Source organism: Pelodiscus sinensis, chromosome 1, assembly GCF_052426305.1.
Source record: "Pelodiscus sinensis isolate ZL-2025 chromosome 1, ASM5242630v1, whole genome shotgun sequence".
NCBI classification, from domain to species: domain Eukaryota; kingdom Metazoa; phylum Chordata; order Testudines; family Trionychidae; genus Pelodiscus; species Pelodiscus sinensis.
The window spans coordinates 128,809,629-128,822,463 of NC_143052.1; the positions used below are offsets into that span (position 1 = coordinate 128,809,629).

The 12,835-nt window shown below is 43.2% G+C and overlaps 1 protein-coding gene and 1 long non-coding RNA gene across 2 annotated transcripts in view; one reads left to right on the top strand and one right to left on the bottom strand.

The window, feature by feature from the left end:
- LOC142818777 (uncharacterized) overlaps positions 1-9,476 on the bottom strand; it is a 68,709-nt gene extending 59,233 nt beyond the window's left edge. The window contains exons 1-2 of the long non-coding RNA XR_012896415.2: positions 9,106-9,476; positions 287-390 (exon numbers count right to left, since the gene is read on the bottom strand). This is a non-coding gene — a long non-coding RNA (uncharacterized LOC142818777). The remainder of the gene's footprint in view (positions 1-286; positions 391-9,105) is intronic.
- FGF23 (fibroblast growth factor 23) lies at positions 709-7,534 on the top strand. Its single transcript, XM_006123048.4, has 3 exons — positions 709-1,076; positions 2,908-3,011; positions 4,505-7,534. Exons 1-3 carry the CDS (start codon positions 854-856, stop codon positions 4,928-4,930), a joined length of 753 nt encoding a protein of 250 aa, XP_006123110.2. The 5' UTR covers positions 709-853; the 3' UTR covers positions 4,931-7,534.
- Positions 9,477-12,835: the final 3,359 nt, after the last annotated feature.

A 12,835-nucleotide genomic window follows, 5' to 3' on the forward strand; every position in this document is an offset into this window, starting at 1 on the left:
CCTCTCAGCAATTGTTTTATAAAAAGTTTTCAGCTACTTACCCATTTCAAAATCAAATCATTGAGTCCTTCATTTTGAGTCACTTAAAATCAAGGGGGGGGGGGAAAGGAGAGCTAATGTAACTAGGCTTGATTTCCTCCCTCTCCACCCCCACTTCGTGCAGTTACATCAGTGTGAGTTTCATGAAGTTACACCTACATGAAAGGAAAATCAGACCCATGCATTTGCAAAATAGACTTGTAATGGATCTGGACACAAATTGTCCAGAAGTACAGAACGCCCTTACCTCCCTCTGAGTTGAATGGAAGTTGAAGGCACTTAGCCCCTGCAGGTGGTACTTTGCACTTTTGAAGGATCAAGCTCTAATTCAGAAACACGAGGAAAATAAATCTGGAAGAAAAAAAAAAGATTTCAATTTTTTTCCCCATTGTTTTTCCCAAAACGCTTTCCATACAATGGGCTGTTTTATTTATTGGTAGGGAAGTGAAAAGCTTTCAGATGTCAGAGTTTTGTAGATAATATTTGAAGACGTGACTGGTTTTTGAGAGCTGTCTTTAGAAACCTTACATTCCTTCCAGAGATCCTACGTGCATTCCTTTTCCCTGGATCTTTGAGGTCTCAAGACACTCCTAAAAATGTTGCTTTCACAAAACCAAGGATGTGGACAAGTTTTTCCTGTGTGATGTCATTCAGCTGCCCTTTATAAGCTGCTGCAAAAAAGTAGGGAACCCATCTGAGGATTCGTACTCAGCATACTCCAAATATTCACAGAGAAGGCAAAGAGACACACACAGGAGGAGTGAGAAAGTATCAAGTTTCAGATAACTGCACCAGTCAGAAAGGAAGGAGCATCATGTCACAGCCCAGCCAGTGCAGCTGCCTGAACTTCATGCTGTTCGTGCTATGTAGCTTCAAAGCTATTGCTGCCTTTCCCTACTTCTCTTCACTGCTGAATCCCAGCTGGGGGGAAACGGATAGTTTGATACACCTGTACACAGCTACTGAGAAGAACAGCTTCCATCTGCAGATCAACCCTGATGGTTATGTTGACGGCACACCTCACCAAACCATTTACAGTAAGTACTGTACTAGTCAGAGAGCCCCAACAAAGAGGGAAAAGAGCCTAAGACTTTTTATTCTAAGGGAAAGAATCCAAACTTGTTTTAGGCTGGGTAAAGATAATGATAAGCAGGAGATTGAAAATACACTGAGCCAATATTAAGACCATATGCTGGAGATGTAATCAGACAATAATAGCTATGGCTAATGAAATTATTGTGTTGTCCACAAGTGACAAACAGAATGTATTTAAAATCTTTTTCTTTAAAAAAGTCAAAGCTGCTTAAAAATGTAAACTATGTTATCATTTTATTAGTAATAAGTACTACAGATTCTAGTATCTATAAAGCTCTATAGAAGCATCATCTTGCTAAGATATATGCTTAACATACTCTACAGGAGTCCAAATTTAAGTCATGTTTGGTAAAGCCAATTAGGCCGTATTTTTTCAAAGAAAAGCCCAATGAGCAAACTTGTGCCCACAAAACCTGCACTGGTGGACACAGGAGAATTGCATCTATGCAACTGCCTGCCTAACTGCTCATTCGCAAGAGCAGCTATGGTTCCTTTCTCTGAAAAGTTGCTCAAGAGATAAGTTTTAGAACTGTGCATCTAAACTCTCTCGGTACAAAGCACACTTGTGCACCTAAAATGGATAGCTGCACATACAACTGCAACTTAAATAATGGGAATTTGAAAATGGACAGATGGTGATTGTCAATCAGTTGTGGCATATGAATTTGCCAAAGTGGCTCCAGTGATGTTACTTGTGTAAATAATTGCTCTCTGGTGGGACTGAAAGGTTTACAATTGGGCCCGAGCAGATTCATTTTTCTTGCACAATATGGGGACACTTCTTTGATTTTTCAAAAGATTAGCTTGTAGAAACTAAAGCACTCTGTTAGAGTATCTGTAATGCTATTTAAAAAGTGCTCTGCCCATTTCAAAACTCTGATCTGCTAGGAATATTGAAGATTGTTAACCCATTAACCCACTGCAATTCTACTCATCAAGAAGGAAAATCTTCCCATTGACAGGGAGCTTAAGGGGATGGGTAAGAAAAAGAAAAGTTTGCCTTCTGTTTAAATATAAAATGTATTATTGCATAAATTACAACTATCTTGATCAAATCAAGAGGCATCATGTTTGTATGTTATTGGCTCAATTAGGAATTATGGATTAAAGCTTACACAAAAGGGCCTGTACCTTCTCTCTGTTACACCAGTTTTACATGAAATTTATGGAATCATATCAATTTAGTTACATGGCCGTAATACCTGTGTGGCCAAGTGGAGAATAAGCTCCAGTAAGATTACACACATTTTTAATCTTTTGATAACAAAATTCACCTATAGGAATGAGGTAAGCAGGATGGAAAGTGATAGTAAATATTCAGGATGCTGCAGTTTTGCTAAGATATAACGATCTCCCTCAGGGTGCTGTGCAAGATGTACAGAGTGACTTTGCTGCTGTGTTCTGTGCATTCAGCCAAAGGGACCCCATTGCTGCTACACTTATCCTGTTATCATGGCATGAAAGCAAGCTGCGCACTCCTGAGAAAGCGAGAGGCATAAGCAAGGGTCTCCCACTAAGGGTAAATACTGAACAGCTGAAATCCAGATGGAATTTGCTTAAAAAAGGGATTAAGAAATATTTACAAAGTTAATGCCAAAACAAAAATACCTACAATTGTTCTGCGTATTGGGCTTCAATATTTAAAGAATAAGAGGAAACTTGCAAAACTGTACTAAAACTAAACACAAGCAGTGGATGCAAAGAAACCGCCTGATAAATTGATAAAAAGATCACTCCTGCCCCACTTTTAGATAGCTTCATTTTTCTTTACAGGTGCTCTAATGATCAAATCTGAGGATGCTGGCTATGTGGTGATAAGTGGTGTAAAGAGTGGGCGCTACCTATGTATGGACATTAAAGGAAATATCTTTGGATCGGTGAGTGCTTCTAACTTGACCAAGACTAAAGTGAAATGCAGAACAGGTTTCTTTTTATTCTAGGGCCAGATCCTCATCTGGTATCAAGTTATATACTACTAGTAAAGGAAGCTACGCAGATATCCAACAGTTAAGGACCTGGCCCTGGGTTCAGGTTAAACTTGTTTCTTTTAGTCAGTTATATTGAGTTTCATTCTACAAGTTGAAACTCTGTAAACTGGGACTCCCTGGTCCAGCAATATCTATGGTTTGGCACAGATGTTGCAAGATCAGCGAGTCCCCGTGGAGGGCCAGCAGCAGGGAGCCCCGGGGGGCTGGCAGGGCAGCAGGCTGCCCACACCAAGCTGCCGGCAGGGCTGCCCAGTGCATGGCAGTGGAACTGTGGCTGCCTGGCAAGGCCAGGAGCTGCACAAGTGGTAGCTGCCTGACAGCGTCGGGAGCCCTGGGGCATGGCTGCCCAGCAGAGTTGGCAGGGCAGAAGAGCCAGCAGCAGGTCGGGAGCCGACTGGGAGGTTGGTGGGCTGGGCCAGGGCTGGAGCTGGTGTCAGAGGAGCCAAAAATTACTGCCCTTGATCTGGCAAAATCCCTCATTCCGGGACCAGTCAGTGTCTCAAGGGTGCTGGACTAGGGATGTCAAACCTGTACTAGCCATGTGCAAGTGAGATCTCCACAAAAGCCCAAGGTATTACAGTGGAGTAACCAAGGTCAGAATTAAGTCAAGAATGATCAGCCAGGATTTCTGCTGTCTGCCATCCAGGCTGGAAATGGCTCTGACATTAGAACCTTCATAGGCAGAGTTTTAGTTGAATAAAGATCTTTGCTGAAAACCTCTTAGGAACTCTGACATACAAGGGGAATGACTGTTAGCGGAACATTTTACTGAATTGTTACCTAATCAGAGACTCATGAGAGATAAGGATTGAATCCTGTAGTGCACTGATCACATTCTAGAAGGTCCCAAGCACCTCAGCTCCCACTAGAGTCAGAGAGCTGTACAAAATGTTACAGGTGGCCCTCCGCATCTTGCTGGCCACATTTTTTTTTTTTTTTACAAAAAGATGCAAATTCAGTTAATCTAAATTCAGGTCAAATTGTTTTTTGGAGGGTTACTGGAAAGGAGGGGGAGGGATTTGTTTTAATCAAAATATTTGGCTTTGACATTTCCTAAATTCAATAAATATATTTGAAGCACCCTTTTTAATTTTGAATTTTACTGATTTATTTTTTTTAAACAAGGTTAAAAACACAAACAGTTCTTTCAACTTTGTTTACACTAATTCAGCCATTACACTGAAAAAAATCAATGATTTGCACAGCTCTTCCTAAGGCACTTGCCAAATTGTATACTCTTTTCTCACGCAAAATGGCTGGCTGGAGCCAGTGGGACTACACCCATGACTGCAGGATCTGGCCCATTGCCCTTGAATTGTGTGTTGACACTTCTTAACAATTAAACCCTTCCATTAATGGTTGTTCTGTTTTTGTTTCCGAAGCATTACTTCAGTCAAGAGGACTGCATGTTTAAACACAGAACACTGGAAAATGGATATGATGTGTACCAGTCTCCCAAGCACAACTTCCTGGTCAGCCTGGGCAGGAATAAACAAGCTTTCTTCCCTGGTATGAATCTGCCACCATACTCCCAGTTTTTGCCCAGGAGAAATGAAATCCCTCTGATCCGATTCAACACACCCGAACCCCACAGGCACACTAGGAATGCAGATGTTGATCCCCTCCAGATTTTGATCCCTCGGGGAGAGGCTTTTGACACAGGACCTCAGAGGTTGCAGACTCACTTTGATCACCTGCCTAGAGAACCCATGAGAATCAATCCAAATGATGTAGTCAGCCCGGATGACCCACTCGCCATGATGGATGTCAGAAGGAATGCAAGTCCACGCCTTTACATTACAAGATAGCCAGGGCCACATCTCTGCAGAGTGGAGACGCGGGTGAATATATTAGAGAGAACTGGCTAGCCCCTCAACATCTTTTATATTCAGTTTTCACAAGGTCTGTTAGAAACCTGAAAAGCATTGAAAACTTTTGAATTCAAGCTTTGTTCTTGTAGGTGACTTACAGAAACATGCAATTGTATGTTATTTTATAGGTCATTTATTTCACTTGAAATAAGCTGTATTTGCAAGGTAATAACACCAACCGAACATTTTAGGATCTTGACTCCCTTCTAGCTTACATCAGAGTTATTCCACCAAAGGCTGAGTCATTGACATTTTGTTACTGACATGTCTGAGAAGAGAATCAGGTTTAGAATGTTTGAAACGCTAACTTAGACAGGGAAAACTTAAAAAACAACAAATAGTCCAGTAGCACCTTAAAGACTAACAAAACATATGTGTCATGAGCTTTCATGGGCAAAAACAACTTCTTCAGATGACCAGAAGAAGTGGGTTTTGCCCATGAAAGCTCATGATACCATCTACATGTTTTGTTAGTCTTTAAGGTGCTACTAGACTACGTGTTGTTTTAAAAGCTTTTCCTGTTACAGACTCTCTCAGCTACCCCTCTGAAGCTCATAGACAGGGAAGTTTGCTTCTAATCTACTCTTCAAACTCTAGGTCAGGAGGCTGCACAAGCACAGCAGTGTAAATAAGTGATTGTGTATTATACAGAAAAGTTTATGATGTAAATTTTTGGTAATTAAGATTAGAGGCTGAGTCTCATCTCACTCTAGTGAGAATCAGGAGTTAGAGGAGTTTTGCTGGTGTAAAAGTAGAGTAAACGATGGGAGAATTTGATCCTAATAACTGACATACTAGTTGGAATACAATAAGAACCGGCTCAAACTAAACCCAAACTAAAATTACTTTGAGGTATGGAAAAATTCAGATAGCTTTTCTACTTGTTTTGTTCATAACTGGTTCTATACCATACTTCTGGTGGTCAACTGTGTCCCAGAAAAGAGGTGTATAAGTACAGAGAGAAGAGATAGAGTCTTAGAATTTCAACGCAGGAAAAAATAGGAAATATCAGAAATAACAAATTGTGATACTAGTGCATGGAACAGGTTAGCATGTATGGTGTGCACGTCAAAGAATCTGTGTTTCTTTATCTGGGCATTTTCTCCTCCCAGTACAGATTTAGCTGCGTATATTTAACAGCCCTTAGACATGCTAATACTGTATAAAAGATCTCGGCTGTAGGGGCATCTATAAGATACAGCAAGCCTTATTTTGATCTCACACTTATGACCATCAAAAGTTAACTGCATTGAAGCAGTGGAGTTACACCAGAAGTAGTATCAGAGTAAGGAGCATTGCTTTCAGTGGAATTGCTCTGGATTGACAAGTGAGCAAAGGAGCTGCCTTGCAAAATATCTTTTGCTTTCTAAATGGCTTTACCATCAAAGTTTGATCTGGAATAGACTTTGGGCCTGTTTCTGCTCTCTCAGTAGTTTTAACTGTGTAAGTCCATTGATTTCAATGGAATTACTCCTGATTGACACCAGCATATATGAGAGAAGAATCAGGTCCAGTGTTCCAAAAACAGGAAAATTCTTTAAACCAACAACAAATACAATTTAGCTTCAAAAGGAAAACTCAAGCCTAAAAGGATGAGGGAGAGGTTCTTACCATCTACATTTTGGTAAATTGGTAAATTTCTTGCCATCTAAATTTTAGCAGGACCATGCTGGGCAGGTAAAACTATTTATATATAATATATTTAATAGTTTCACTTGATTCCCATGCATTTCTGATTGGACTTTGCAACAATAGTTATGAGAGAAAGACTGCATGCACTTTGGCCCTTTTCTGGTACCTTTAAGTGGAATTAACACCTGAAATAGCCTAAAGGAAAAATCATTCTCCTTTAATGATTTAAGATGGATTGAGAGTTGAGCATTAAGAATAAATATATATTCTAGCAGGGCCTAATTCTCCTCTCATACCAATGTAATTGTTTGCTTTAGTGGAGTTGCTTCTGATTACACCAGCATACAAGGAGGAAATCAAATCCATAATCTAAATTAAGGGCGTATACTGCAACCCATAGTCACATGAGTGATCCTGCTGAACTTATGCTGAACATCCAGCAGATGTTTAGCTGGTGTAAATTGTCTCCACTGACTTCAAAGAGGTCTCTAGGATATGAGTCGATGAGTGTAAAGGCTTGTGTAAGTAAGAGTTGTAGAACTCCATCCTGGTGTAATATATTACACTACAACCATACACACAAGAAATGATGGGGGGCTGGGATGCGAAAAAAAAGTTGTTTATCAATGGAGAATAATGTATTTAATTGGGGCCATTTGGTCCCTCTGTGCTAAGAGGAAATGTAGATTGGCTTGTGCCTCAAAGCATAAATTTAACCCTACAGAACAGAAGTGGGATTAGAGAGTTCATGGTTCTAAAGGGGTGCTGGCCATCACCAGCTTTTAAGAAGAAAGTACTTGTTTATATTGCAGTATTTATTTATTTATTGAATGGTTACACATGGCAGAATATTTATAATGTATTCAAAACCTCTTTCCTTTTATAAAAATTCAAATAAACCTTTTTTTCCTCAAATGGTAGCTCTTGCCTTTTTACCAACCTTGCACCTTCATAAGACTCAGGTTTCTCAAGGGGTGAACAAGCCTATATATAGCAGCAGTCCTGCATCCAGCCAGATCAGGTCTTACTTTTGACCAAACATACACTCACTGGGGGGAGGGAGTGTTCTGGGGGATTCGAAAGGGCAAACCCAACCAAACCTTTCATCTTTGCTCTGAGAGAATCCTTCCAGTGCTGGCCCAGAATGACTGTGATACTGGCCAGCTTCAATAAAGTGCTGAGAGCGCTCTGGGTGATTAATTACAGGCATTGGTATTACCATCTCATTGCCATCCATTGACCTGCATGAAGTGTGTGGGTGGTTCCCACCCTAGTCCCCATGGGATATGTATCCATGTCAAAACACCCATTGTAATTCTTGGCAGGGATTGATAATAGATCATGGCACATCAAGCACCCCCACAAACCCCTCTGGGATGATCCCAGGATCAGATTGTCCATAAGTCATCTCAGACCATTCTTAGGTTTCAGTCTCCTTGGCCCTGCCCCAAGCAACCCAGCCAAGAGAGAATGGAGAGCTCCAAAAAGGCAGGAAGCCTTTTGGACCTAAAGTACACCTTACTTGAAGTGGCGAGGAGTCCTGTGGCACCTTATAGACTAACTGAAGTGTAGGAGCATATGCTTTCGTGGGCAAAGACCCACTTCATCAGATGCAAGTGACAAAGTGGGTCTTTGCCCAGGAAAGCTTATGCTCCTACATTTCAGTTAGTCTATAAGGTGCCACAGGACTCCTTGCCGCTTTTGCAGATCCAGACTAAGACGGCTACTCCTCTGATACTTACTTGAATTGTTGGTGTCTCTCTTTTCCCTCCCCCCCTTGCACCAGCTTACACTCTGCACACTAGTGCAGTGGTTCCCTTTTTTTTTTTTAATACTGAGGACTGGCAACATTCACCTACTTTTGGTGGACCGGTAACATTTTATTTGCATATCTGTTACACAAATAATGAATGTGCAAATAAAATGTCACCCATCCACGGAAAGCCCCAGCCCCCAGAACCACTGCAAACAGCTGGCTTCAGCTTGGCCAGTCCCCCACCCCTTAAGGCTTAGAGCCCCCCACCACCAGACCCACAGTACCAGACGCCTGTTTCCAGAGCCCCACTGTACCCAACCCCTCATGCCCTCCAGTGCCAGACCCCAGTCCCCAATATTATCCCCATTCCTGCCCTACCACTACTGGCCCCACCTCCGAAGCCCCCCAATGCCAGCTCCACACCCAGACGTCCCGGTGCCTAGTGTTAAGTTCCCGACCGCTTAGAGCCCACACCCCTCAAAACACCCCCAATTCAGCAGTCCGAGGGCGGGCAGAGGGGCAGCAGGCTGCTTGGGGCGGCCCACGCGGGGACTGGGCAGAGGGTGGCGGGTCCCAGCGCGGGGAGGCGCTTGCACCGGGGTTACGGGCTCGGCGTTTCTCGGGGGGCTGCGCGGGAAAGTCGCGCCACAACTCCGGGCCGGACGCGGCGACTCCCGGGGCTCCCCGCCGGCCAGGGCAGGGCGCGGGCGAGAGCTGCACTCACCCCTGCACGGTGCGGCCCGGCGGGATCCGCGCGGGGCCGGCAATGCGGCTCCAACCTCCCCCTTGACGCTGGTGGCTCGTCCTGCTGCAGCTCCGCCCGCACTTGGACCCCGCCCCGGCCACGCGGATCCAGCCCGGCCTGGGGCCACCGCGCAGCTCCGGCCTGGGGACCTGCTGAAGCTAGAGCCAGGGCGCCCGCCACGTGGCCCCGCCCCAGAGCAGCTGAGCAGCCGGTCGCTCCGGCGCGCACATTAGCGGGAACATGGCCAGGCGCCTGTCCGCGGCCCTGCCCCTAGGAACCGCTGCCCAGAGTGCTAGGTATCAATAGCAGATGGACAGGAGAAAAAAACTGTATCACTGCTCCTACCACTCCTCCTACTGATTAAAAATAAAGTCACACAGGTTGGGAGACAAAAGCCAGAAAGAGGTGGCTGGAGCCTGAGATCCTAAGGTTACTGCAAAGAAATGGGCAGGTGCAGTTTTATTCTTCCTTTCCCTAATCAACAAAGTCTCTGTTGTTTTGTAGTGATAGAAATGTAGCCGTGTTAGTCTGGGGTAGTTGAAGCAAAATGCAGGACAATGTAGCACTTTAAAGACTAACAAGATGGTTTATTAGATGATGAGCTTTGATCTGAGGAAGTGGGTCTGGCCCACGAAAGCTCATCATCTAATAAACCATCTTGTTAGTCTTTAAAGTGCTACATTGTCCTGCATTCTGTTGTTTTGGTGTGAGAGGAAACACACAGACCCTAATTTGAGACGAGGGATACACTGAGCAAGAGAGATGCTTGAAACGCCTGCTCTTTCCATGGATTGGAGAGACATCATCAAAAGAGTTATTTCTGTAGAGTAACCCAAACTAGGGGCTGATCATCAAAGAACCACCTTAGCGTGGTGGTGTTGATGGGGTCCATATGTTCGATTACGTCACAGTATGATCAGTGAGAGGTAGAACCAAGTTGCCATCTCAGGTGCTCTTCTTCCAGTAGGCATTCCCCTACAAAGTAACCCACAGGTATGGCTGAATGAAACCTTAATTCCTAGGAAGAGGACATAATTCCTACCCCCAGACCAGTGGTATTCAGGGAAAAGTAGTTTAAGAGCCATTTTGTCCTGTTTTGTGTCTGTTTGTAAGTGGCTAGTTATAGAATGGGATTTTCAGTGTTATCTTTCTATAGTATCCAAGTGGCATGATGGGGATAGAGCTGGGACTAGTTTGCTGTTTATTAAATGAAGAGGACATTTACTTTTATTAGGTGTGGAAATTGTGTGCAAATTGGAGAACAAATGGTAGGACCAGAACATTTATAGGTAATATTTACCTATAATATAGCTTGAACTAAACAGTTAGCACAGCACTCATGTCCTACTGAAAGGAATGTGGGAAGGGGCAAAAGTCAGAGTCTAGCAGTGATGCACTTACTTCTACATTTTATTTATGATACAATCAACTGGGAAAATTATCTATTTGAGATCTTATTGGGCCCCCATCAGCACAATATCTGAGTACCTCATAATATGCAAGGTTTGTATCCTCACAATGCCCCTCTGAGGCAGGGCAGGGCTATTATTCCCATTTACAGATGGGAAACTGAGGCACAGAAACTAAGTGAGATATTCAGGGTCACACAGGAAGCATGCAGCAAAACTGGACATTGATCCTGGGTCTCAGGCTGGCTGCCCAGTCACTAGGACATCCTTCCCATCTGCTGCTGGACACTGGCTTCTTGTCACCTTGCGGTATTTAATGGAAAAATTAAAAGGAGAAAATTCTTATACTCACTTTCCTTGGTTTCTTGATGAGACTTGCTAGCCTCTTGCTAAATTGGAGATAGGCAAAAAGCAGGAGAAAGGGATGCTAGTTTGCCACCTGTCAGCTTGGAGAGGAACAGTTTATTCTTCACTGCCCTGTGTCTTGCTGAGGCAGTTTATCAGTGCAAAGCATCTGTTAAATGTTATCCAGTCAGAATGACCACTGTCCACTCACTCTGCACTGATGTGAGTGAGTACACAAGGTGCAAGGCAAGAGAGTCAAGTCTCCATGAATACTAGCTACAACCACCTAGGAAAAATTCTAGAAGGGCAAAGGGAAGACATCACTAGTTTGCTAGCATTTGCCTTTTTTAAAATGTAGGCTACTTAAATTCATAGTGTTGGCAATAAATTCTTGATACTTGGGTTGATTAAACAGTGCTGTTTTGGTTACCAGCCTCTTTTACTCCCCGAGGAATAGCTCTAGCTTTGCTCCCCTCACCTCTCCCCCCATTCTTTTCATTTGCTTCCTCTCTTGCCACCGAAGTGAAATGTCAAGCCTTTTGCATCAGCATTTTCAAAAGCAACCTCTGCTTTTGGGTGTCTCCATTTTGGGACCTGATTTTTCTAAATATGTAGAAAGTGCCCATAGCTCCAGCAGACATCAGTGAGATCTGCAGTGCTCAGCAACTCACAAAGATAGGCGCGTGGTGTCTCAGGTCAAGTACCCAAATCTTGGAGGCACTCAAAACAGAGGTAGAAAAGTGAAGCAGCCAGGAGCAGGAAGTGAAGGAGCCATGGAGAGGAGAGGGTAATAAGGCAGAAAGAGAAGCAGCCATGAAGGTGCAGGAGGAAAGAAAGAGAGGAAGAAGAGGGGTAATAAGGAAGCAAGCAGTCTTGCAGGGAGGAGGAAATGATGGAAGAGAGGCAATATGAAGGAGCTATGGGGACAAGGGGCAGTTTTGAAATGGAGGGTTTTCTGTAAATTCTGCTGGTTTAGGTTTATTTTCCTCTGCTTTTTTCTAATTCAAAAATGACTTTAAATCCATCCAAATGTGAACATGACCCTCTGGCAGCTGTCCAGAGCACTCAGCTTATGTAGGGAAACATCTGACAAATTTCTTCATATAGTTCATAAAAACTAGATAGACCTAGAAATTCACTGCTACTCCCCTGGGGTATGTCTACACTGCCATCCTAGTTCGAACTAGGGTGGCTAATGTAGGCATTTGAACTTGCAAATGAAGCCCGGGATTTAAATATCCCGGGCTTTCTTTGCATGTTCGCAGGCACCACCATTTTTAAATGTCACGTAGTTTGAATTCCCTGCCCGCGGCTACATGCGGCACTGACTAGGTAGTTCAAATTAAAACTCCTAATTCAAACTACCGTTATTCCTCTTGCAAGGGGAATGAGACAATTTAAGGCTTGAATGCTCAGCAGCTGAAGAGCTGAATTAAATCACAGACCAACCAGAACACTGAGATCAGAAAAAAAAGGAATTTATAATTTGACACACACAAGCACTCGCTTTCTCCTGAAAGTAATGGCCATCTCTATACCTAAAGCTACTAAAGAGCAAAATTACCTCGAGACTTACATTAAACATGATTTTACCAGCATTATTACCTCAAATATTGAAAACCTGCAATGTGCCATTTGCTGCAAAATTTTGGCTGCTGAATTGATGAAGCCATGCAAACTGCAGCAACATCTTCAAATGAGACATCCCAAGCATAGAAGTCAAAACATGGGTTTTTCAAATGCAGAGAAGTGACCAAGAAATCCAGGCTTGGTGTAGATTTCTTGTGGCGACCTCTTATAGTGTGTCTCAAATTGCCCGTGCCAAGAACCCACATATAAGTGAGAAGCTTGTTCTGCTAGCGTGCAAAAATATTGTGTCATTTATGTTTGGCAATGATACTGCCAAAAAGCTTAATGTGCTTTCTATGTTGAGTGATACTGTGAAACACAGGATG